The 27,304-nt window shown below is 34.1% G+C and overlaps 1 protein-coding gene across 1 annotated transcript; it reads right to left on the reverse strand.

Annotated features, from left to right (window-relative positions):
* Nucleotides 1-4,187: 4,187 nt before the first annotated feature.
* Nucleotides 4,188-26,896, reverse strand: LOC102802952 (von Willebrand factor-like). The gene is made up of 14 exons (XM_085499495.1): nt 26,691-26,896; nt 12,232-12,327; nt 10,123-10,198; nt 9,773-9,800; nt 9,371-9,538; nt 8,873-8,989; nt 8,457-8,573; nt 8,102-8,248; nt 7,556-7,688; nt 7,394-7,413; nt 6,881-7,033; nt 6,174-6,448; nt 4,842-5,146; nt 4,188-4,562 (listed from the first exon to the last, which is right to left on the reverse strand). The coding sequence occupies exons 1-14, from the start codon at nt 26,894-26,896 to the stop codon at nt 4,553-4,555; spliced, it is 1,851 nt and encodes a 616-aa protein (XP_085355621.1). The 3' UTR covers nt 4,188-4,552.
* Nucleotides 26,897-27,304: the final 408 nt, after the last annotated feature.

The raw sequence follows: 27,304 nt of genomic DNA on the forward strand, positions 1-27,304 counted from the left end.
TTATGAAGATAATTTATTGACAAAAAATGGCGGTATTGCACATCACAGTGACCAGGTTCCAGATGATGAAGACTTGACCGGTTACAACTCAGCTATTCACATCCAAGGCACCAGACCCTCAACAAAAATAGTTAAAATTAAAGACGTAAAACGTTACCTGGGAGATGTCAGTATGGCCAATGATGGGTTTCTTATAGTGAGGGATACACAGCCTTTCCAGTGTCATTGATAGCCTGCTCACAGCAGTTCATCTTCGCCTTAATCGTCTCTCCAAACACCAACTGAAACGCTTGTTCAGCAGATATTTTTTCGCCTTAGATCTGGAGAGAGCCATTGAAGCAGTATTTGCCTCATGCCATAATTGTCTATCCCTGAAATTGGTACCAAGACAGCTGTGTCCTCAGTCAACAACAACACCACCAAACCACATAGGCAGATCATTTGCTGCAGATATTATGTGCCGACAGCGCGAGTACGTCTTTGTTCTTCGTGATACAGTATTCTCCTTCACCCTAACTGCTATGATGGAGAGCGAGAAGCATGTTCAAAATGTCATATTGGCTCTCTGTGCTGAAGTTAGATGTTTGGGTGATGAGGATATCTTCATCTGTATAGACTCGGGCTTGGTTGCCGCACTTAACTGACCCGACAATCAAACTACTAAGTATACGGTTACAGATTGGGAATGTTAAAAATATTAATAAAAATCCCGTGGCCAAAAATGCTATCAAGGAACTGGGCCTTGAATGCCTCAACATAAATCCTGAGGGAGGTCCCTTATCTATTACTACCTTAGCAATGGCGACTGCTAATCTAAATGCCAGAATAAAGAAAGGAGGCTTATCGGCATGTGAGATATGGACACAAAGAGACTAGTTCACTGGGTAGCAGTTACCTATAGACGATCGACAAATAATACAACAGCAACATTTCCATCGGATATTTAGTCATGGTCCTAGTTTGAAATCGAAAGCGCATGGCAAGTCAAAATCTGCTGTAGGGGATATATATATGTTTTGTAGATCTTGTATACCTTTACGGCAATAGGGATAAAACCTGTGCCAGAAATCGTTACTTGGTTGTTGGTCTGTCTGATGACCATTGTCAAATTAGAGTGTTCACGAAATTCCAGTTCAGTGCTAAAGTATATGATGTTAGAATTAATGTTTGCTCCTCAAGTAAGCCTACTGTCCTACATCAGATCTTCTCCGATCTTGTTAGAGGTCTAAATGAAGTTGAATACTCTGATTCGGATACTGAGATTACATCCTTGACTACTACTATGATTACCCCAATCTTATCTCAATACGCACCAGAAAGACGTGACAGCCAGCTGATTGTATTATGCCTCGTCGATCTTCCAGAGTCAGAAAGCCACCTGGATAGCAACTGAATGGAAATTGGTTAATGGAATAAATTCAAGGCCATAATAATGCCTATACATGGTGTAAGCCTAGCACCACCCGTGAATTTAAATTTAGGTTGTTAGCTTGGGGCCATAATAATGCCCTAACTTCAGGGTGAGAGCCAAGCGCCACCGAAAATGGTGTTTATGTTGATTATGTGATAACAATCCTGTAAATGTATATATTTTGTGTTGATCATATTACTATACTCGAATTACTTTATCAGAAATAATGTTTATGACATTCACTTGTGACATTTAAGATCATATGTGAATTGTTAAGGGAAGAAACGGAAGGGCTATCATGCCATCACACGACCGACTGAGTTGTACTTTCGTTTTGTTCGTTTGTTTATTATTACTATCCGTCAATAAACTACGTCGGCACAATTCAACATTGGTTCGTCCTAATTGCCGCTGGACATGGTTCACTGTATTTTGAAACCTGTGTACAGTTGACAACAGAATGTATTTAGAGAAAAACATGTATGTATGTAGAGAAAAAAACCGTGTCTGGAATAGTTTATATAATAATACAACAGATTTTATTATAGGACTCCTGGTGATAGATGAACGTGGTTGTACGTTTTCTGTTTGAACTATTTGTATATATTCTTAAGGTACCTGATATACGTATGTATTTGGTTTGAAAGAGGAGTTTGTCCAGGACAATAGTGCTGGAATTAATATAATTTGTTCTGAGATAAGTCTAACAAACAGACTTGTAACTAAAATGTGAACTCCTAGTGACTAGCTTTGTTTAAAAATAAAGTCGGCATCGTGTAATAAAAGGATAGATTCACAGGAAAAATATACAAAAAAATTAGAACATTATAGCAGGACTACCTAAAAGAAATTATATATTTAAAAAACAAACATATTCTCTTATTATACCTCATAACTAGTCATGACATAATTAGGTTTACCTTCAATGTCACTATTTTACAATACATTTAAATTAGCAGAATGTGGTTTTCAATGGCAATTTTGTTTCAATCGTAATATCTATCTAACAAATAACGCGCTTTAGCGACATAGATAGATGTAGTTTTCGAGGTCGACTTTCTAATTGACTGTTTAGCTGATCAATATGTAGAATAAAGCAAATCTCTGAAAAAGCAGAATTTGTTACTTATTGTTAACCGCAATGACATCACGAGACGTGGACAATGTTTAATTAAAGGGATCAATTCATGATATTATTCAGATTCTAGTATTCAAACGATAAGTACGTTTTGTGCTAGCTTGTATCGTCATTTGATCTTCCATGCTATTTATACGAAGTACGAAAGTTCAAACCACCATAGGTTAGGTTAGAAAAGGCGGAAAGCACAGAGTATGAATATACAGACATATGCATCATTTTGTTTGTTTGAATTGTGTTGAAACTGGTATATTATTTGTAACTCTAATATATATACTCGGCTGAACTGTCAATACTGAACAATTGAACAGATGTGAATATGTAAATAAAGTAACCAAAAAACATTACCATAACCAGCTAGACTATTTTGATTACACCAACTAATCTCAAATTTATTGTCTAATCGTACATTATTATAGTCATGCATCTGTAACGTCGTCCAGAGATGACAAACCTTGTTTCCTTTCACCTATAATTTCATTAATCTTGTTTTTACACTGCAGAAAATACACATTTTGAAAACAACAGTATAACAGGCGGACCAGCCCTTTACGTGATTTTTTAGTTTTTATGCTATGCTTGCCACAAGTTTCCCGATTGCACTGGTTTCATAGAGCCTGAACTGTCACCAATTTTGGCGCTATAACATTCCCTATTTCCAATAATTTGGAAGCTCACTCACTCTCGATTGTACATTGCGTTTTTATAATGTGTAACCAGTGCACAATATGCTATTAAGTTTCCCGGATATCAACCCATTTTGATGCTGCTGTTGGCAGGTTATAATTTGAAGTCGGGGTTTTGTAATTAACTCTCCACCAACTCCCACTGGTATGTTTGCCTAGGTTTAGACGATGCGAAGATTGAGCTTTCTAAAAAGTCACCTTTTGCGGACTATATTGAATGAATCGTTAGTTGATGAGGGAATTAATAAACTAAATGCCCTGATGGTTTTACACTACAAACTGCTATTTTAATTTTATTATCGTTCATCACTTAATAGATATACAAATTTCCAATTATTACAATGCATATTGTTAGACTGAGACCAATATACCAATGCCATGTTTGAGACGTGTATTTCAATCTCATTCAGTAGACGGTGAAACATTTAGCGGGCTAGTGCAATTTTTTTTTACTTCACAGGAATCACATGTTGATAAAGGTGTTATAATTTGTTTTGCCATCATCGATGGTACATTTGCATAATCATACGAATGTAATGACTATATAACATACAACCAATGTTTTAAATCAGATACACAATCTTTCAATTTGCCGCACACACAACATAAATTGAGATATTTGGTATTGGAGCAAAGTTGAAAACGGAAGAATTTTAAGTTATTGTTAATAAAGCTACAAAGGAACAGGAAATACACTCATCACAAATTTGGGTATAGTGTATGAACCTAGAACACCCATCCTTGACATGTCATGAATTTGCTGTACGAGATATTCATACACAGGCACAATGTATTGTTTCTCATATAGCGTATCTTACTATTATTGCACCACTTAGTCCTGTATTAATACACTAAACTTAAATCATACTATATCATAGTACAGTTATCGGAATTGCTACTTGTAAATACATTCCACACATACACATTTCAAAATAATCATTGTACAATACAGTTTTGAATTAATCCTATTATTGCTTGCAATTTATTTTTATTTGTAATCTACGAAAAAAATACATATCATCAATTACAAACCACAAATAGTATTCCATAACAGCCATGACTATAGATTATACAGACGTCTAAAGAAATGAATAGTGTGGCAAGAAGAATAAAATACAATAAACTCATGAAGAAACGAGTATGTATGCAGCATGAAAAATGAATATTAATAATTGCAATTGTAACTTGGCATTGACAAGCCATTATTCCAATAGAAGGAGTGAGAACTGTTATCATGCTTTTATTCATACTGGGGAATTATTGGTTATAAGCGGTTCCCAAAATCATAATACTACTTTCTGTGTCCTGTGTTCAGATTCATGGACAGCTACAGATGAAAGAATGGCAAAACAGGAGGTTATTTTTCACATATAGTCAAATATTAATCTAGAATGAAAATTCGTGGTGTCAAAATACATTTACAAACTTATTATATTACTAGAGCTTTGAATCAGACAAATTTGTTTCCGTGGTTTCCCATATCACAATGATGTATAATTAGTAGTATATAACATATATAATTAGTTTTCTCCAAATACAAGATTGTTGATAACACAACACACACGGCACAATATTAGACATACTACAGTCGTTTGACTGAACTTACCTGCCTGGTACGACCCAGCTATTTGCAAACTCGGTTACATCAGAAACCAATTCCAAACCATTGGCTGTAAGTTTCTGGAAGTCGTCATCAGGATCGTCATTAGCATTACCCAGTAAACCACATACTTTGCCGTGATATTTTTCATCAATGGCTACATCAACACGACCATTACCATTAAACCATACACTGAATTCACCAGCCTTGTCTATTTTAACTTTGCTTTGATCTGGTTGTATAGTGATGCCATTAGTAGAGTCTTCCCACAGGCCCAATTTAGCAATGTGCATTGCACTTTCATTGTTGATCTGGAAGTCAAATACATTACAAGGTACTATTTGTCGACAGTGCAGCACATATAAGAAATATGCAGTAAGGGTTTGTCATTTTTCATACGTTAAATATATTAGTTTCAAACTTGTCGGACCTCCTCCGCTCTGACTAATTTGCAAGTGCTCAATGGCGACATGTGACGCAAGAATCTCTATATAATGTAGTACAAATGCAATTTCACAAAACAGTAATTGGTTTTGTCATGCTATGGCTACCTTATTATCAATGTCAATTTTATCCTGAGGGAATGTTTATACAATTTAGCTACTCTGGCAGTATGAGTTTTACGTCTGTCAGGGAAGTTTACCCTTAAATAGCTAATAGCTAATATGTATTACTTTAAAGCGATTGATGTATCTAAAAATAGATTGTATTGTTCCTAGTGTACGCTGTGTTCTATACACATTGTTGTAGCGTGATTAAGCCTATATATAGTTTTTATAAAATTGTTCATTCGTATCCGAGGACAAAAATATATAATTCTGAACACTACAGGTATTCATGACCAACATAAAGGTAACCAATCATCAAATTAGCAACCATTCTGCAGTTGATTTTGATTTGAATATATGTCACCAAAGACAACAATTGAATAACAGAAACCAAAATTTAATACAGTAACAGTCGTAACCAATGGTTACAAGTTATTGTTCACTTATGTAAATGAAGTACTGAGAAATAAAGCTGTATTAATTTCATAGAGCTTGTTTGTTAGTGATTTGTGATTCAGAATACCCATTATATTTCAGCTGTTACGGAGCTTAGAAACGTTAACACTGTGCACTGCGCCACAATTATCTGAACATGGAAAAAACGTAATTGCAGTGCAACATAATGCTTATTCTGTGTATATCTGAGCAGAGATAATCAATTATTTTCTGACAGATCGTGTTCATACCATAAATATATTGGTTTGTTTTACTCAGAAAGTCATTGTGTTATACATTATACAGTTTTTGACATTTCAGTGTACAATAATAGGCAAAACAATCTGGAACTTACCGAAACGTATTTTGATTCTAAAAGTTCAGCTTTGAAATAATTCTTTGACGATAATTGAATGACAACAGAAATTTTAGAAACATATGCCTTTAATTTTCCTTTGAGGCTTTCCATCAATCTATGTTTATTGATGATTGTAAAACGTGGAGTTTGTAGTGGTTTCCTGCATTCTCTCAACAAGATATAGGAACAGTGACCATCAAACTGGAAAGATTTGTGGTCAAGTGTTTCAAAATGAGGATCTCCGAATTCATTCCCTCCTCCATTCTGTATTGCTGCAAGAAATAATATTCATTATGTATCAGTTTTATTTTTATAAATAAATTGAATATTTATTACCACTGAATTTAGTTAGTAACATATGTATGAGCGATAAACATATCAGGATGGTTTAATATGGTGGATATCGCAATTTGCAAATGACAGAAGCGTCCTGCAATATGGGAATGTCGATTTACACTTAAAATTCGGTCGATATCGCACCTCATCGTGTCGGCATATACAACACGCGTTAAATAAATGTGTTTAAAGGAAATTAAATTACAGGCTGTACTTTTCAACAATATGTCATTATTTAAATCGATAAACCATGGCACGCGCCCGAGTTTGATGTGTACAAAAATCGTACTCATGAATGGATGGAAACCATAAGAACACCACACGACCCGATGACCATCGTCCTTTATGTTAAAAAGTGCCAAACTTACGTCTGCAGCACTTGCATGTCGGTAGTCCGGATGTCGCTTCATTTTGAAAACAATGTTCATTTATTTCAATTTCCTTGTTTTCACATCGTAATGGTCTACAGCATCCCCCGGCTAAGTGGCACGGACTTGGTTCTATTGCTCCTGTAGTGGGATCTACGGAAAAAAATAACATCTGTAATACAAACATGCAAACAAGTCCTGACGTATAATTTTATTATTTTCAATTGATAAACACTCATGGTTTCTACGTCCGCATATTATAATTAATGGTTGCGGAAAAATGCGAATTTCCATCAGATTCTGACTGATTTTTCTAATGCTGCGAATGTATTTAACGAACTAAACGATATTAAGTGAACCCTCACTGAAGCAATCTGATACAACGTAAACTATTCTCAACGAAAAACATTCACATTTGTAACGTTTCACCACATACACAGATACAAAATAAAGTGTAATAATAGCCAAGTTCTTGCAGTTGGTCAATGTGAAATAACACAAAAAATAACTTACTTTTTTTATTATCCACGCACCTGCAAAGCATAATAAAATTAGAAACAGTTTCAAGCAATTCAAACTCGAATGTAATGAAACCACGTCTTTTTCCTGCTTAAATTATATTCGTTTGCAATACAAAGATTACACTAGAGTTTAATTGGTTATAGGAAAACATACCCAGGTATACAACATTGTCTCTCCCTAGGTCCAGCAGGATCGCACAGACCAGATCGATAATCACCGTTGGGGCAAGGTTCCTTCGTCATATCCAAACACTGAGCTCCTGGGTAATTCGTACATGGTGCATCCGCTGTTCAAAAAATTGATGAATTTGTAACTCGATTCATTGCGAACATCATATTCTTTGTTACAACTACACCGTGCATTTATAAACTATACTATGAACTATATTGTTGGGTTGAGTCTAGTTTGTGGGCATTATCCTTAACAAATGCATAAAACTGATGTAGTAATTACTCATGCAATGTAAATTAACATATTAAATGATGTCAGGAGGTTTCATGAATATATCACCTAATCATTCTTTACAAACATATAGCATTTTTTAACAACTGGCTAAGAATGTGATGACATTGAAATAGATAAATAACACCCTCAATGACATAATAAACAACTTAATAAATAGCACACTCTATATTTATTGAATGTATCGTTAAAATGTTTCCAAAATAAATAAGAAAATAATATAAAACAAATATTCACCGTCCGGTGTTTTTGGCTTACAGCATCTTCTGTTAGGATGTCCCCCACATTCATTGGAGACATACCAACCATCACATAACGTATTGTCGTATTGGCAAGTACCACTGACACCACCAAGTACAGGAATTGAAGTACATTGACTATCATCTGATAAATAAACCATCTAGATGTTTGTATTTAATTGAATATATACTATGGGAACGTAATACTATCCTCTCGAATTCTCGAACTATTCATCCAAACACTCATGATACAGCAATGCAAAAAAAAACGTATTTTCATTCATATTATGTACCAATTACAATTCGTATAACACGTTGATAATGATTGTTATGTGAATTAAAAAAATATTCACCTATAGAATTATAGCAGCATCCATTGCCGACACCACATACGTCGGTATCATAGAAAATCCCAGGACATGTTGCACTTGCAAGTTGGCACACATTAGGGTTAGGGCAGATCAAATCCACTGTGGAAAAAAAGGCCTGACGTATAAACTGAATGATGGTTATAACACTTTCTACATCTTACAGTTGATTATAAACATTTGAAAAATCAAAATCATTCAATAAATTTTGTCAATAAATATGTCGGAATCAAACAGATAGACATAACTAAATAACATCAATATTTACTACATTATCCGGTTTTAGTCAACATCTAAAAAATTATCATCATTGCCCGGCTATTCAAACCTAGACCATATTTCATCTTCTTAAGCACGGGCCTATTTTGGCATTCATTTATTTATTTATCAGTCACACTTACCGAATGGATGGCAACACCCATAATCACATGGACACAAATTTTTATGTATTACACCAAAACACTGCTCTTCTCTAGCAACACAGTGTGCACCGAAGCCACTAGATCTACACGGACCATCTACAAAGTATAAGTGAATTCCTTATAAAACGTGATTGATCGATCAATCAATAAATCAAACCACCCACCCACCCACCAAAACAAACAATGCACCATGAATTATATGTTTGAGTTGTACGTGCAGTAACAATGTATATGCATATGGTTGTTATATTCGTCAAGTGGTAAGGAAATCGAAGGTTTAAAGAGACTGATTGTGATAAAGGTTTTAAAGGTATGTTTTTTAATGAATATAGCATTATTCATGCTGACGTTATAAAATGCTTGATAAAACAGATGTACAGTTTACCCTCAAAAAAACTAAAACTTGAATGTGAAAATATCAGTAAAAACATAGCCACGAAATACTGACATGCAGTGAAAGAAAATCATCTAGCTCACCTAAATCCCCCGGCATGTACGGAATGAAACACATCAGATGACGGTTACAGTTGTTGTGTGCCCAACATATTTTGCTATGTGTATAACATCCGGAATTGTCATCAATCCTATCGTCTCTGCAAACGCCTGCGTGTCCTTCTCCGTCATGACAAGTCTTTCCGTCATTTTCTAATCATAACATCATCAGACAGGTATTAAATAACCATATTGAATTACTTATAAATATTCAGAATTTGGCAAAATGTGTGCATTCTCTATTGCAATAATTAAAACTGCAAGGTGTAACTGCATTATCTTAGTTAGGAATTTACTAATAATAGATAAATGCACTTAAATTACTCAAAAACAAACGAAACCTCTATAGTAATGTGGACGTATAAATATATGCCATCTAATACTTACCATCACGCAAACTCAGGCTTGACACCCACTAGAAAGTGACATTATTAGTTAGTAACTCGAATGCATTGCGACATAATATACAGTAATTTGGGTAAATTAATAACTTAATCGACGAAGACAATAGACAGATATGATTGATTGACATAAATATAAATGCCAAATCTGGCAAGCTTGCAAATGTGTACTATTTAAATTTCAGCAGCATTGTATCACTATAGTCGATACTACAATAAGTGTGTTAGCCACTTGTACATTGCCGAATTTAGCATACCTCAAATTATTGAAACATTGTTTGAAATTAAATATTAATAAATAACACCAATACAAAAAAAATACATAGTTTACTTTACCTGGTTGCCAAGTTTATTTGACATGACGTGACTTGTGCACAAAGACAGAGTGATATATAAGATAAACGCCCACATGCTAAAAATAAACCGAATATTCGAAGTAATATAAAAACGAAAAAACAAGCGATATATCATAAATACAATTCAAAACATCCACACTGCAAGCGTTATATTTTTCAGCAACGTGTGTTTCATATCAATATATTCCATGATGTAAAAATATGTTGTTACGTGTTACATTTTATTTTCCTTGCATTTCAACTGTTTACTTAAACGACTAGAATAAACCAACGAAATGTATGATTTTTTCTGTTAAGAAGCATATGGAAGCGTGCATCACGTTGGTCAAATGTGGGACAGTCCAACTACATTAGGTGTCTCTTGTTTACCTCATTTTTGTCATAGTATAAGCTGGCCAACTTAACTACATTTCTTTTATGCAGTTAACTAATTATCTGTTAATTCACTATTTTGAAGACCAAGTCGCTGACTTCATTTATCATTTCCGTAATCTATTCGTATGCCAATCGTGGCATACACAAAATAATTTTAGTAAAAAGTCTGTAGCATATGATTCAAATTTGTGAGTATGTTATGTGGGTATGTTAAAATGATATCACTATTGAGTCAATTTGGAGCGTAGTTTAGAGTCTTGTGATGCTCTAAATATTTCGTTATTAATGTCCGTCTTATATGTCTGTTGCCATTTTCCCAAGTCTTATTTAATCACTGATGACAATGTTATCGAAAATAATTGTAGGGAAAACCTTTTTTATAATACCCTATTAATCTATGGTGTATGGCATGTCATTTTTTAGCAGTTAGCATTATTTAGAAAATCTTACTAGATTTATTGAAAATGCGTTGGTTGCCTGGGGGTATCATGTGCGATCGTGAATCGCCATGTTAGAATACAGATGCGTAATGGCAATTGTCACGGGGTTTATCGTCATGCCATAACTAAAAATAATGCGTGGCATTTTTGAAAATAAGTGTTTTTTACTTTTACGTGGTTTGGTTTTTATCAACCGATTTTACTGTTGTATTTTTGTCACAAGACATGAGTTAATTGAATATTTTTTAATTTTTCAGATCACCTGATTACGAATGTTTATGCTCGAAACAAATGCAGTATAGTAAAATGAATATAAATCTGGTGAGGACATAGACATAGATTATATAGAGATATAAATCCAACTTAACTAGTCTAGTCCATAGCTGTATCTACACAATTATTAGTAACATATGGGCGTAAAAGAACAGTAAATCATACACTGATTCAATAATGATTATGCTAACGATAATAATTTTAAAATTATACAAATTTCGAAGCATTAGTAAATAATGAAAAACATGATAATGAAAAAAAAAATGACAGAATAAATATTATTCAACAATTACCTTGAAGTCTTTTTTTTATTTTGGCTATATGTTACGAAAAAATATATGGCCCATGGCGACGCATGTAAAAAAAATACTGACTGTCTATGCATAATTCGTAAACGCATTTCGGTGACAGCATGTTCCAAAAAAGTAACCCAACAAACTAATGAAACCCAATACAATAAAACACAAAATTTATCCCGATTTTCAACAACTTTTCAGTTTTTGCATGATCTTTTGAAATTGGAACTTTACTTTACTAGGCTAATACGCCCGATTGTCAGTATCACTCTCTAATTTATAGAGGAACACAGTTGTCAAGTACAAATGCGCTGCTCCATCACTGTGTATGTTTTTAAATTAGGACAAGCAAACTATTTTTTAATGTATGACAATTATCATAAAAAACGATATATATATATCATGGACTAAGCTATGTGATATAACGTTGCGTGGGTGAAATTCTTCCCATAACACATTAAAACAATGAGAAGAACGACTTTTTGTTCACACATCAGGGACGAAAAAAAATATTCGGGAAAAAATTCAAATGTCTAATATTTTTGTAATTACAATAGCAGATTCTTGTCAAGACATTGATATTTAGAAATTTTAGACAGTTTGATATTTAATATTATTTTAACTCATAATACACTGGAACATGGTGAAACATATCGTGCTAGATAACACATATTTTCGGACATGAACACTTTCTGAATTACCTACCTTGATGATATACTCTGAAAACAACACAATGAAGGCGGCGATGATGGGTTTCTGTTCTGAACGAGCTCGGTACAATCAGTGATGTGATTTCCACAGCTATAACGATAAATATATTAACCACAAGCTATTTGCTTTCTCCGGCCAATCATAAAAGTTACATATGGGGTAATATTTAAATGACCCTTTTTATCTTGGTGTTTACTATTCATGACGAAATGTCAATTGATGGTGGCATGTGGTGGTATGTAAGAGATGACGTGTTAATTTGGTGAAGATAGACTGACTTTCAGTTTCATGATGTTATAGACTCACTTGTCTATGTATAATATCGGCCATGCATAAAAACATTTAGTGTCCTGCTAAAACCAAATAGTAAAATAACGAGAAAATCCATTGTAGAATCTACAGATCTCACACCAAAGATCTGTTTGAATGCTTTATTGTATTTTGTGTAAGTACTATTTGCTAATTGAAATTAGGTAATTCTATAGGTCGGTGTATCGTTTTGTGGTCATTGGAAAGTTGTTATTGTGTCATAGGTGATCATATATGATTGGCTTGTGTATTTGTTATTTTGAGTGTGTGTGAGAGAGTGAATATATGTTTTTGTGTGTGATTTTTATTATTTCTATATATATATTCATTTTCATTAATTTGTAAATTTTGTCAGTTTAGTGTTGGTATTGTTAATGAAAATGTTTGATCTGATAATGATAGGAAAAAAAAGCACAATATTATACTGTCCACACATAGTTTTACAGGATATATGTGAGACCACCAGTGTCGGACCAGTTTATTATCTACTTTGCAAAAAAATTGTATCTATAAAAAGAAATTGTATCTATACCACTATTTCTTGTTTGAGTTTGATTGCAATGGCTATTCTAGCCTTGTATATATAGCACATACATCTTTTCTCGTTCAGTGACACTACAACAATACATTAAAGTGCGTAATTGTGTGATTATATCAGGGGTGATGTATAATATGTTAAGTACTGCTGCAGAGAGACATGCAACTCGCGCTAATATGAAGGCATGCCTCAGATAATTTTATATGGTCGTTTAACTTCAATAATATGCATAACAGTAAGTACAATTGCAGATAGAAACATGCAACTGTGTTTTAATTTTGTTGGCTTACAAGACCAAAATTACATGTCACAATATATGGCCATTATTTCATTAAATATTTATAACTGATAAACCAGTTATATTTTTAAGTGCAGTATTTGCTCTATTAGAAGCCCTTGTGCTTAATGTAAATATTAATGACACAGACAAGTCTATGTCAAAATAGAACATATTTAACAGTATTCCTTATTTATACTTCATTCTTCCAACACTAAAATAACTAGTGCCTTCAAACCTAATTCAAGACAAATTGTTATATATGCAAGCTCTATGAAGTTTGTCATGTCACCTTTGTTTCAAAGAACTAGTTAAATAATCAGAAACATTATTTTGGCAGTATTATAATTTATTTTACGTATTTCTGCCATCATTGAGTGGTATAGGGAATAACATTCTGTTCATAATGATAATGTTTCTGTTCATACACTGTTGAGTCAGGAGAACGAAGCAGATGTTTTGTAGCTGAAGTAAGCATCATATGCTCATCTAATCTGAATATGTGATACTTTAGAGTGATATGCTGATTGGAGAAGAGATACAGAAAACAAACAGAAACAGGACATTGTCAATAGTGAAAAAGGTGATGTCACCACCATTTTTCATTCATTGCAAGTTCTTAAAAATGATTACCTTGTCCTTGTGGCCACCATTAATTTTGATTTAGTTTAATTAACTCTAAGGCTTGTTATAACTAATTTTCTGCTTAAATACTCATATTACGGCAAAATTTATCCCTTACCGTCAACAGTTTTTACACCGAAAAAAAACCCGAAAGGGGTGAAATGTCAACAGTACACAGACATACATCATCTCCCATACGCCTAGTAGCAAATTCACAGCGGCTGTTACTTATTAACTAACGCTTGTGTATCATTTCATTGAATATACGTCGTGACGTAGGTCTGTCTGGGGGTTTCTGTGCAAGTCTAATCTACTTTAATTCATTATTGATTACACACATCACGTCAAATGCGTTTTCTAACACGCGTTCACATAATATATTGCTTTTAAAAATATCACGGGTTGGCCGTAATGGGCGCTGTTCGCACGGATTTTTTATAAGATGACATTCTTATCCACTAGTAGTGCCTAAACTTCCATGCATCCATGATGTTTGTTTGGATATTTGAATATGACCACCTACGACAAAAGATGCATTACAGTCACCCGGATGTATAACAAATGTAGATGTAATTAGTTTAAACTTGTATTTAAAAACAATAACACTTTTACAAAGATGATGTCAGATGAAGAGGATGTCAAAATGATATATGACGGGTGTCACATGACAATTGCTCGCACAATACACTCAATCGACAATAACATTTACAACTCCTGAATCATCAGAAAATATTCTGTTTGTTCACTGCATCATTCTTTCCAATCAGCATATAATTCCAATGTATTATGCGGTGAAATATTCACATCGTGGGCCACATTATACACAATTCAAATGATAAACATTATGCTTTGTTTTAAATCATGTATGTACACTGTTAAAGTATCTATGGTTACCACCACAGCTTATTATTAAACGAGAAAAGGATTTATCAACAGATGTAAAAACAGGGATATCATCTTATTATACCTACTACCACACAATTATTGAAGAAATACGCACAATAATATTATACTGTCAACACAACATATGTTCACAGGATATATGTGAGACCACCAGTGTCTGACCAGTTTATTATCTACGCAGCACTCAAATCAAAATTGGTATGACGAATCTCTCAAAAATAGTACCTATAACACTGTTTCTAGTTTGAGTGTGATGGCACTTGTTATTCTAGCTTTGAATTAATATTACCTGCATGCTCTCGCATACACCCATCCAGTGACAATACAACGATACATTAATGTGCGTAATTTTGTGTAATTTCACATTGCAAATATAGCTGCAAGCAGCAACGGTCGTCATAGCCTGAGATACTACATTGTGATAAATATGAGTTTTCTAGGGACATACAAAAACTGTCAAGAAAATATATATAAGTGTATTGGTTCGATGATTATATATAAATTTAAAACAATAGCTATAGGCCAAATGTCAACAATGCCAATTTTACTCATACAGTAAAAACTATTGCTGACAATCACCAGAAAATGCTGTCATTTGTTGGTTGCTATGGCTGTTGGCAAACATAAAATGCAAATGAATGTAGTTCTGGAAATATGATGTTTTCAAACTTTGAACTTCATTGACCTAATTAATGCATTGCTTATTAAAAAAACTGTTGTATTAAACACAATTCTGTCTCCTTGACCTCAGCAGAAATTACACAAAATCTTATCACTACATATTTTGCACACGTTTATACACATTATAAGAAAACCAAAAAATGTTGGAAAAAATGCGATTGTGACCTGTGTTCGCTTGACACAAATAAACCCAACTATGGTGGTCGGGGATACTAGAAAAAACATAACTGATGGTTGACCATGACAAGATAAATCATGCAATTTAAATCACAAGTAAAACTGACTTGAGTGGCATGTGAACACGAGTAACTTCTACTTGGCTAGCCATGATTTCAGTAAACATACAATTTCGGCTTGTTTGTCCGATCCACCATTTCTCTGCATATAATTCAACTTACATATAACAATATCTAATAAATACATGGATACATACTTTCACAATTCATGACTCTGACATTTTTAAATAAATTATGAATATATTTTGATAGCACAATCATTGCCAAAGTCTTCTGGGCTCGAAGGCTTTCCTCCTTTATTATTCTGTGTCTGTAGGCACTTGATTATTGCCTTTTGTTCAGTTCAAACTCCCTCTCTGCAGTTGGTCAGGTTATTTGGCGAATAAGCTTTTATGCTTGCAGTTGTAGGGCTTGGCAAAAATGTACAGCTTGAAACTTTTGTTTTTCATAAATAGTGTTTTTTAATTGATCCAAAAACAAGCCTCATTTTTAGTAAACTGTTGATGCAGATGTAAGTACTGTTTTGAGTGACATATGGCAGTTTCGAAAATAGGTCATTTATTAACTCCCATCAGAATTTAAATTTCAAGAAATCATTCCGTGTTATCGTCATTTATTCATAAATTTACCTGTCCTTGCTAGATAAACTTTGCTTTTCTCTGGTCTTTTCTAAGTGTTTTCACAGATGATGCAGAACAAATCGCATAAAACGCACTACTTGTTGTAGAAGCATCGCTGGAATTCAATTATGGGTAATTGAATATTAATCATGGACGAGTATAAAAAGAGATATGCAACTATCTAGCACATGACAGGTGTGGGCTGCAGCGTTATTCTTCTTTGCAATTATGACAATTCAAATCAAGCTATGCCATGTTCACCAAACAACTAAATTGCTTTTACTTGTAGTCACCAAGGTTGTTTTTATTTGTGGCCATATTCACCAAAGCGCCTTAATTTGGGTTTGCTCATTATGTGTATAACCTTTTGCTGTAAATATGCAAGGTATGCATGAAATGCAAAGTCTGTTTAGTTATGTTTTGGTAAAATTACTGCTAAGGTCACGAAGACAGAATTGTTTGATGTTTACTGCAGTAAGTTTTTATTTTAGCAAGTTTTAGTTTAGTGAATGAAGTTCAAAGTTGGAAACAGTCATATTTCGAAAAGTACATTGCATTTTTTAAACTTAAAAGTTTGCCTAAAATATGTGAGTTGGAGGCATCACATGATATCACATTACCAAGGATTTTTACATGGATGAAGAATGTCATTTTCCTATTCTCCTACATGACGTCATTAGTTTCATACAAATCATTACAAGAAAATAATTTTAGGTATACCCTAGGTATCAGATTGATAAGATTAACAGTCATTACAAGAGTGGATGAGCGTGTCCTCGTCAACCAAGCAGCAACCATAGCAACCACCTAAATTTGAATTTTTAGTAATCATAAATATTATTGACTCCTGTGTGCGAAGCACACAATGGGAGTCCTTATGGTTAGTGCGTCTGTGGCGGCGTGTGACCCTTTTCACTGATATCTCAAGTACCCCAACTTAATACATAAATGCATATTAATTACCTAATTTCAACACAAATTAGCCAATGGTAGGCATTTGCACTTGTTTCACAGATATCATTCGACATCTTTTAATAAAACATGGTTCAAAGGTAGGTGCTGTTCGATAATCCAAATATCTAATTCCATCAGGGGTGATGTATAATATACTAAGCACTGCTGTAGAGAGACATGCAATTAATGCTAAAATTTAAGGCATGCCTCAGATGACTTTACAGGGTCGTCTAACCTTAATAATATGCATAACAGTAAGTACAATTGTAGATAGGAACATGAATCTGGTGCTATAAATCTGTTAGCTTACAAAATATATGACCAAAACTCCAAGTCGTCATATATGGTCATTATTTCATTAAATATTTATAATTGATAAGCCAGTTATTTTTTTTAATGCAGTATTTGCTCTATTAGAAGCTTATGTGCTTAATGTAAATATCAATGACAAAGACAACTGTATGGTCAAAATAGGGCATATTACAAGGATTCTGCATGCAATACACAGAATTTTTGCTTTATGTGTATTGAAGATGTGCTCCCAATATAATAAATACGGTATTTCTTATTTATACTTCCAACATTCTTCCAACACGTTTAGGAAACTTTTTCTGACAGTTCTTTGTAAGCTTGTTGTGATTTGTTACTGGACTGTACTTTGTGGTTATGACCCAAATAATCTCATATTTATCACAACCTGGGTTTAATCGTATATTGTTCATTACTCCAATTACAATACAATACACGACTAACACGATTGCGGAGATGTCACTGGATGAATGTATTGGACAATACACAATAATACAGTGTACACAATAATAGCGTCAAGGCTAGAATAACTAGTGCCTTCAAACCTAATTCCAGACAAATGCAAACTCTTCGAAATGAGTCATGTCACTTTTGTTTCAAACAACTGGTTAAATATCAGAAACAATAATTTGGCAGTATTGTACTTTATCTTTCTGCCATCATTGAGTGGTAGAGGGAATAACATTTTAAGATAATGTCCCTGTTCGTACATCTGTTGATAATCTATTGTATTACCCAGTAATCGGCTAAGGTGGTAACCATATATACTGTTATGTTATACAGACAAGAGAACAAAGCAGAAGTCTTATCAACTGAAGTGAGCATAATGTGTTCACCTAATCTAATTATTTCAATGGGTGATACTTTAGTGATATGCTGATTGGAGAAGAGATACTGAAAACAAACAGAAACAGAACATTGTTTGATGACACATTTTGTTATTCTTTACATGACCCTAAAAACTATTCCCTTCTCCTCGTAGCCACCATTAATTTAGTTCAGTTAATTCTTAAGAGACTTAATTTTTTTGAGATATTTTGAGAGACTTAAATCTAGCTGTCATGCCAACATTGATCTAAACCTCCATCACTGTGTACTACGGTTTTTGCCATTGGCAATCACTTACCTTCAAAAGTCTGCTCCAAAACACGTAAAAAGTGAAATGTCGAGAGTACACGGACATAAATCCTCTCTCGTACGCCTGGTAGCAAATTTACAGGGGCTGTAACCTAATAACTAATTCTCGTGTGTCATTCCATTGGGCACACATCGTGACGTAGGTCTGTCTGGGAGGCTTCTGTGCTAGCCTAATCTGCTTTAATTTTTGTCACATATTCATGCATCACGCCAAATTATTAATATAATTTTCTCTTATGCGTTTTCCAAACATGTGTTCATATAGTATATTGTTTTCAAATAACCATGCCTTAGTGGGCGCTGTTCTCTCGGTCTTTTATTACATGGCAATATTATAAACTAGTAGTGCCTAAATTTCCACGCACTCCATGATTTTGGTTCAGAAATTTTGTTGAATGAATAACAAATGTAGATTCAATTAGTTTTTACTTGTAATTAAATACAACAACACTGACAAGATGATCTAAGATGACATCAATGTATCTTATCTGATGTAGACATCAAGTTCCATACATTGACTGTCAATCAGAATGATATATGACGGGTGTCACATAAATAGATGGTGTTGAATGTGCACTTTCCTATTTTTTTTATTTAAACAATATTTTTATTTCGTTTCAATAACATAGACTACAGCACAATATATAACATTACATAGAGGTACAAGGAAGTAAAATTAAGAGAAAGAAAATAAGGAGAAAAAAAACAACAAAAAAACAAAGTGATCTGGTATAACATCTAAATTTGCCCATTATCATGCCAATTAGTTAATGGTTCCCATTCTGATAATGGATAAGCTCTTTGTTTTTGTTTATTGCGATTTGTAATTCAATATTGCTATTTTCCCTGATCCAACTTTTATATGCGTATTTTGTTGGATGAACCTTTTGAACCCGAGGGTATATACATATTTTTTAAATAATAAAATAAAATGATTTAATATTATATTTTCCGATTCACATAGACCTACAATAATATTTTTGACATTACAAACAAAATTGGCAATAAATGTCAATCAATTTGCAACAGTCTCCAAAGTCTCTTTACAACAATACAGTTAACAAATAGGTGTTCTAATGTTTCTTCTTCTTTTTCACAAAAAGAACAGTGGGGGAATTATTTTCCATTTATACAGTTTTACATTAGATGTTAAAACTCTGTGTAGAATTTTGTATTAGAATGCTCTAAGATCTGTGGAGATTTTTGTCTTGAAAGGTAGTTTGAAAATTACATTTTGTTTCATCCCATACAAATGTTGGAAGTCTATGGCAATATTTGGCTCTTTAATAATGTTTTCACACAAAGATTTATACACCTTTTTGATCGTCAGTGTATTAATTGCAACGTACTTGGAATTTCAATTGACTTGAAAATCACACCACTCATGGGTATTAGCATCTCTCTCCAGTCATCTGGTATTGCAGAGATTAGGTCTTGTATAGTATGGTATTCTGTAAAAGTGATACCTTTTCCCTTCCAATATTGCAAGTCATGAAAGTTTCCATAGAAATCAATTAGGTCTATTATTCTTAATACTTTTTTTGTTCTTGCCAAACTTTTCAGATAGATTGTACGATAGCCAATTTTTAAAAATCTATTGTTCCATAATATTTTTTATCAATTTCAGATGTTGTTTTTGGAGTGTATGATGTCAGAGGTGACCATTCCCGGATAATATCATAATAAATGTGTGGGATTTGATTTTCAAATTCTAATTCATCATAGTTGCAAAAAAACACATGGTCCCCAAAATTGTTCAATAGTCCCTTCAATATATCCTTCCATCCGGCTTGGCTATCAGAAACATACCGTTTCACCTACATAATCTGTTGTGCTTCAAAAAAGGAGTCTACCTCAATCATATTTAATCCACCCTTTCAATATCTGAAACAGGAATGTTTCTTTTAATTTTATCCTTTCCATTCCGAATAAAATTGTAAATAATACTATTGATTTTTTTTATAATTGATTTTGGCACTGAGATCATTGATGCTAAATATATGAATTGGGAGAGACCGAAAGTTTTAAGGATCTGTATTTTACCAATTATTGAGAGTTTTCTTCTAGACCATAATGAGCATACTGACTTCAGACTGTTAATTTTCTTTGACAAATTTTCTTCAATAGACATGTCAGATGCATAGGTAAAAAAAAAACTCCAAAAATTGTTATTCCATTCGACCATTTAATATTTATTTTCTCTTTTGGCCTGTGAACATACCCTAACAAAAGTGCCTCAGTTTTATCCTGATTTAGATTTAATCCTGAACATTTTCCAAATTTGTCAACTGTATTGAAGAGCGGTATCATTGAGGTGGGCTTAATTGTACAGGTCATGTCGTCTGCATACATTACTAACTTACTATTTTTTTAAAGGTACCAATACCATTTGTAGTTGGATTATTTCGAATACTAATTGCAATTAATTCCACTACTGTTATAAACAGATAATGGGATAAGGGTTCTCCCTGCCGCACACCTTTTGCAATAGGAAAATAACCAGTTGACCTTCCATGACTCATCACGCAGGACGAGATGCTACTGTAAAACGTGTTTACCCAATTTATAAAGGAGTTACCAAAATTAAATACCTCCAATGTTTTTATCAGAAATTTGTGATTAACCGAATCGAAAGCTTTTTTGAAGTCCAGTGATAATAACAACTCATGCATATTTTGATGTCTAGTTAGCCACATTACATCAAAAACTGTGCGAATTGCATCACCTATAAATCTGTCCTTCACAAACGCACATTGGTCTGGGTGAATGATAGTTGGCATGATGGCATGAATGCGTTTTGCAATTGCTTTAGAGACTATCTTGACATCGGTATTAATGAAGGAGATTGGTCTATAGTTTTCAAGGAATGTTTTCTTTGCCTTTTTTTAGCAATCAGGATTATGACCCCTTGTCTTTGCGACTCTGTTAACTCCCTTTCTATGAGCGTAATTTAAGATATTGAGTAATGTGGACTATATAAAAATTGTTGAGCGCCCAGTTCTGATTCTATCAAATGATCTTTCGCATACAGATTTGAGTAGAACTCTTTAATACAGGACATGATGTGATCAGTATTTGTTTCCTCAGTATTGTTAATTTGTAAGCGTTTCACAGTTGTTTTTAGTTTTGTTTGATCTCTCCAAATTCAGAAAAAAATTATTACTTTTTTCTCCCGGCTCGTAATGATTACATATAGATCGTATAATGGAACCCTGTATTTTATCATTCCAGATCTTTTCTATTTTCAATTTTGTCTCATGATATTGTTCTTTTTTAATTTCATTATCAAGATTATTTTCCAAGTCTTCAATTAGCGATTCCAGTTCATGATTTTTTTTTTCTTGAGCTTTCGCTTTTGAATAGGTCATTGTAAAACGTCTTATTTTATACTTTAGATACTCCCAGGAAATCATTGGGTCTTTGACTGAAAGCTCAGACTCCCACTCCTTGATTTGATTTGATAGCTTTAGGACATAATCTTTACACAAGGAATTATTAATTTTCCAGTATGACTGACCATGTCTGTCCCATGATTCACTTTGAATACATAGAGTAATAGCGGAGTGATCTGAGCAGATGGATGGTTTGATTTCTACTGACTTCACAAGATCTTGTAGGGTAACAGAAATGAACCAATAATCAAGACGGCATTGTATAACATGAGATTTTGTATCCATATGAAGCGTTTGCTGCCTAGGATTGTTTTATCTGCCAAATGTCCACTAGATCAAAATTGGACAGTTTATCATTCACTTTATCTATTAATCGTTTTTTGTATTTTAGATTCCCTTCTTGTTTATCCGGTGTAGGGTTAAGGCATATATTAAAATCTCCTCCCAAAATTAATTGTGTACCCTCACCTAACAGGTTATTAAAACTAGAGCACCACAAATCATAAAACAGGAGTTGTTCGCTTGAGATACTGGGTGCGTAGATGCTTCCCAATACCATTCATAAATTTTGGATGGTGACATCCAGATACACAAATCTCCCCTCATCATCATTGATGTTATCGTGAATTGTAATATTGACTAATTGTCTACACAAAATACATACACCCCTTCTGTGATTAGTACCATGTGGGAAAAATATTTTGCCATTTCATTGTTTTGTCCACTGCTCTTCAACATCTTGAGAACTATAAGTCTTTGCAGCATAATAATGTCGGATTTTTTGCGTTTCAACCATGTAAATAATTTGGTTCTCTTTATATTGCTTCCAATACCTCTCACATTAAGTGAGAGTAATCTAGTTGAGAGATTGGTTAATAGTATACCAGATCATACATAAAAAAATTGAGAGATCGAAAAAGCAGGTGACAAAAGCAACGAGAAAGGAAAAACAAAAAAAGGAGGACCAAACAGACAACAGAAAAGTACGTATGTTGCACGTGCCAACAAAAATGCATATGGCTAACAATATACCAGTATTGCACAAACAAACAATACAAAAATCTAGGCATCCAAGCAGATGAACGTTTGGATGAGCATGCTCGTGTCCCCACCCGAGAGATACAACACAAATTATGTATTTATATAGCTTAATTATTCCCAATATTGTAGCATAGCCACATCAAGTGGTGTCTGCCCTTTAAGATAATATCCAATAGGCAATTTCCATGACAGCAAAAATATCAAACAGCGGTAAAGAGAAAACATATACCTATACTAACTTATGGCTGAGCTATTTCCGGTCTGTGAATATCATCAATACAGTATAACTTAAGCTTTTTCCAGCACTCATGATCTTTAGCAGACACTGTTACTTTCATTGGCAGCAGAAACAACTCTATTCGAATCAAGTATTGTCTACATCAGTGTTAGCCGTATATTGTTTACCTTCAATAAATAGTTCACCGTTAATAAATCTTGTACGTTTTCCTTCTTTAAATGCTACTTCCAGGCCCGTAGCCAGAACTTTTGAATAGGGGGTTCAAAACAACAATAATATAATTGATGTGAAACGTGTGAATTTTATAATATTCAAAAAGTGAGCTCTGTTACAGACATTTTTATATTCTCAGTTTTAAATTCAATTGGTTTACTTTGTGTTACGTTGGTAAGTTATTTCACATAACATCTTTGAACTATTTTACCATTTTGAGAAGGGACCCTGAGCCATTCCCCACCCACAGACAAACACACCCACACCCTTGATCCACCACGGCAAAATGTTGTACACAAAAAAGACAAGACTGTACGTATCTTAGCATTATTGTCTAATCATTTTAAGGTTGAATGCTACTCACGAGGTTTTTCGCTCTTCGCAGATGTTAGCGCACATAAAAACAATACAAATCCATGTAAACATATGATACTAAGTTAAGCTAGATTCATATTTATCTCGTCGCTTGAAAACTTTTAAAAGACACAGAGCTAGTAGATATATGGTGTGGCAGTTTGTGTAGCGACGAAGTAAGCCTAGATTGTCAGTATTTGCATAATTGCATAGGGTTATTGACAAAGGATCAGCCCTTAGATCATTGTATAATGGACATATAAAAACAAATTGAATTTCCTTCTCTACCATGCTAAATTCAAACGTATCACTACAAAAACTACAAATTTATTGATCAAACTGTATGTTTGTATGTCTGCCTAATTCAACATTATGTTTATGGCCAAAACAGCGAAAACTCGTCATAAATATTTTAGTCTATAATTGCTTGCCAATAAATCTCCCAGGTTATAATACTACTTTGATTTTTTCGAAAGTACACAGCCTGGATGATTGTGAAATTGAGGCATGCCATTCTTTCTAGCAATTTTTTATTCTTTGAGTAAATATCTCTAAGAAATTTGCAGTATCTCTAACTTGTTTTTCAAACCAGACAATGCCGAAACCATATTTGAACAGGAGATTTTTATATGGGTTTTCCAAGTAAGTCTGCTGGTCTTGTCTAATCGTTTTAGCATGATATAACATGTTTTGGGGTTCCAGCTATTTTTTACTTCAAGTAATTTTAACCAATATGAGATACAGCGCTTGAAATAACCACAGCATAATGGCAGCCTTCCACATTCGTCCAACATCGCTACATTGTTTGCACAACTATTAACGCTAGGTAGATATCTGTAGATATTTGTCTGTACCCTCTCGATTTCCGAATTTTCGTACACCCATATCGCTACCGTAAGAAATAGCTGGCACAATGATTGCATCAAACGAATTAAATGCACTAACCAATAGCATACCACCAAGTTTCTTACAGTATGTACATTTGTTGGTTCACTGTAAATCTGTTTTCAGAGGGCGGTAAAATAATATGCATATAGTGGTAGTTTAGCAGCGGTCTCAGTAGACTTCAATGACTACATCTGTTTTGTATGAACCCACTAAAAATATAGTAAATTTTCTAAGACATCACAAAAAAAACGTACAAAAAATATGTTTGAAAAATATGATTCATCGCACAGCTTCAGTGCTGAAGCAACACTGTGGGGTAAATTGTTGGCTGCAAGAAACTCTGCGACCTATACAACTCGTGATGATAAATCTTTCTCAAATCATTTTTTATTGATCTGTTTAACCCGTAGCTGTACACTATTGTCCAATAACGCAGGCTAATACAATAAGTTGACTACATTTGGCTGATACACATAATAAAGCAGTATATATGCCATCATTAACTTGAAGAAAACAAAACTAATGAACCAAATTAGGAAAGTACTGTGTCGTGTTGTCATGTCAATCCAGTTCGATCCCCACACTTTAGTAATTGAGCGAACACTAGCATAAAACAAACGGCTCTATTCTGGACCACCACATCCTTCAAAGAGTGACTACCATTACATTATTGTTTCAATGCTGTTTTAATATTTAACATTAGCTGCTTGAGACGCGACCTTCATTACACCATAGCGGAATCACCGAATAAAAGCTTGCCCATTTAAAACAACTTTTTTTTTATTTGCTGCTGTTGAGCTGAAACGGCGTAAGTTTACCATTGACATTTAAATTCCGCGGCTGATCTGCACTGGCTCGGAAGATGAATTCTGATTGGCTAAAAAAACAAAAAAACTTGTGGCGTTGAATGCACGTTCATTGTCAGTATTGTTATGCAAATTCAAACTAGCTAATCATTTACAACCTTCCGAGCCAGTGCAGGTTAGCCCAAATTCCGTGATTACTATACAATTTCGGCTGAGTCTGATAGTTACCTCACGGAGTCAAGTGATATAAACAATGATAATTATTTTAATTAATACTGTTTGTTTTATTATGTTCTAATCTAAGATCATAAATCTATTCACTTCCAAAAATTAGGGGGTTCGTCCGAGCCCCCGAGCCCCCCCCCCCCTCCCCCCAAACTACGGGCCTGACTTCCATCACATGCCGGAAATTTAATCTTGTATCCTGTCATGCACATGTCTGCCTTAATGAAAATGCCTGTACCTTCTAAAACTGAGCGCCATTTATTCATTAGCATTTTCTTTTGGTAGCGGAGTGGTAGCTTGACAATAATATGTCTTTGATTTGAGTGCCTTTCCATTCTAGTGTCCGTCTTTTTCCGAGTGGAAGCGCGATGAGCATCGTCCACGAGTAGGTCCGCCATTTTTAACTTGTCCGCCGCTAACCGTTTTATAATGGCCACGAAATTTTCATTTTTTTCCTCCTGTATTCCGCCTATTCGCAGATTGTAACTACACGAATAACGTTCAAGGTTCAATGCCGCATTTCCCACAGATAAAACTTCTCTTCTCTATACTTCTTGATTGTGGCGTAATTCAGTTACCTGAGATTTGTCTCCTTGTGCCTTTGATTTAGGTCTTCTAGCTCGTCACTGTGATACTGAATCGATTTTTCAAAATTTGCGGTCTCTGCTTCGATTGATTATATCCGATTATATAGCTTTCGTTGCTCACTAATTCTCCGATATGTCCCTGACATCTTTCTCTAGATTTTGAAGACATTCAGTTAAAATGAGTTTAACGGCTGTCAAAGTAACAGACTCGGTTGACTCTTTTTCCTTACTGCCATCGGTTTTGGCGCCGTCATTTTGGAAATACTTCGATGTATTTTGGCTTTCAGTTGTCTGACTTCCAACTTGACTTCTTGTTCCACTCGCCATATTACGCAGTTCAAAACACTTCTTTTTGCATAAGAAGAACTTTATAAAGAAGTATTACTACTCAGTACAAACTTTATGAAAGACAGTTTTACAAGCTCTCTCGAGGTGGAGACATCGACGCTGCGCTCGTAATCAGGCGTGTTGCATGCCGGGATATTGAAAATCTGTCACCTGGCTTAAATCTTATTACGTTTTTGTTGTATTGACTTTCTATGTTGTACTTGTCATCTGTCTTGTGATTAGCAAAGTATTTACCAGTCGCAAATAATTCAAATCATTTCTAATATATATTAATGAATACAATTCAATAGCATCCAATTAATGGTACTTTGTCAGACAAACATATTTACAGGAACCTCGTCAACTAATGCTCCCATGTCTCCCACGTCTCAACGACGTTTTAAATAT

This window comes from Saccoglossus kowalevskii, chromosome 5 (assembly GCF_978046115.1).
Source record: "Saccoglossus kowalevskii chromosome 5, keSacKowa6.1, whole genome shotgun sequence".
Lineage (NCBI taxonomy): Eukaryota > Metazoa > Hemichordata > Enteropneusta > Harrimaniidae > Saccoglossus > Saccoglossus kowalevskii.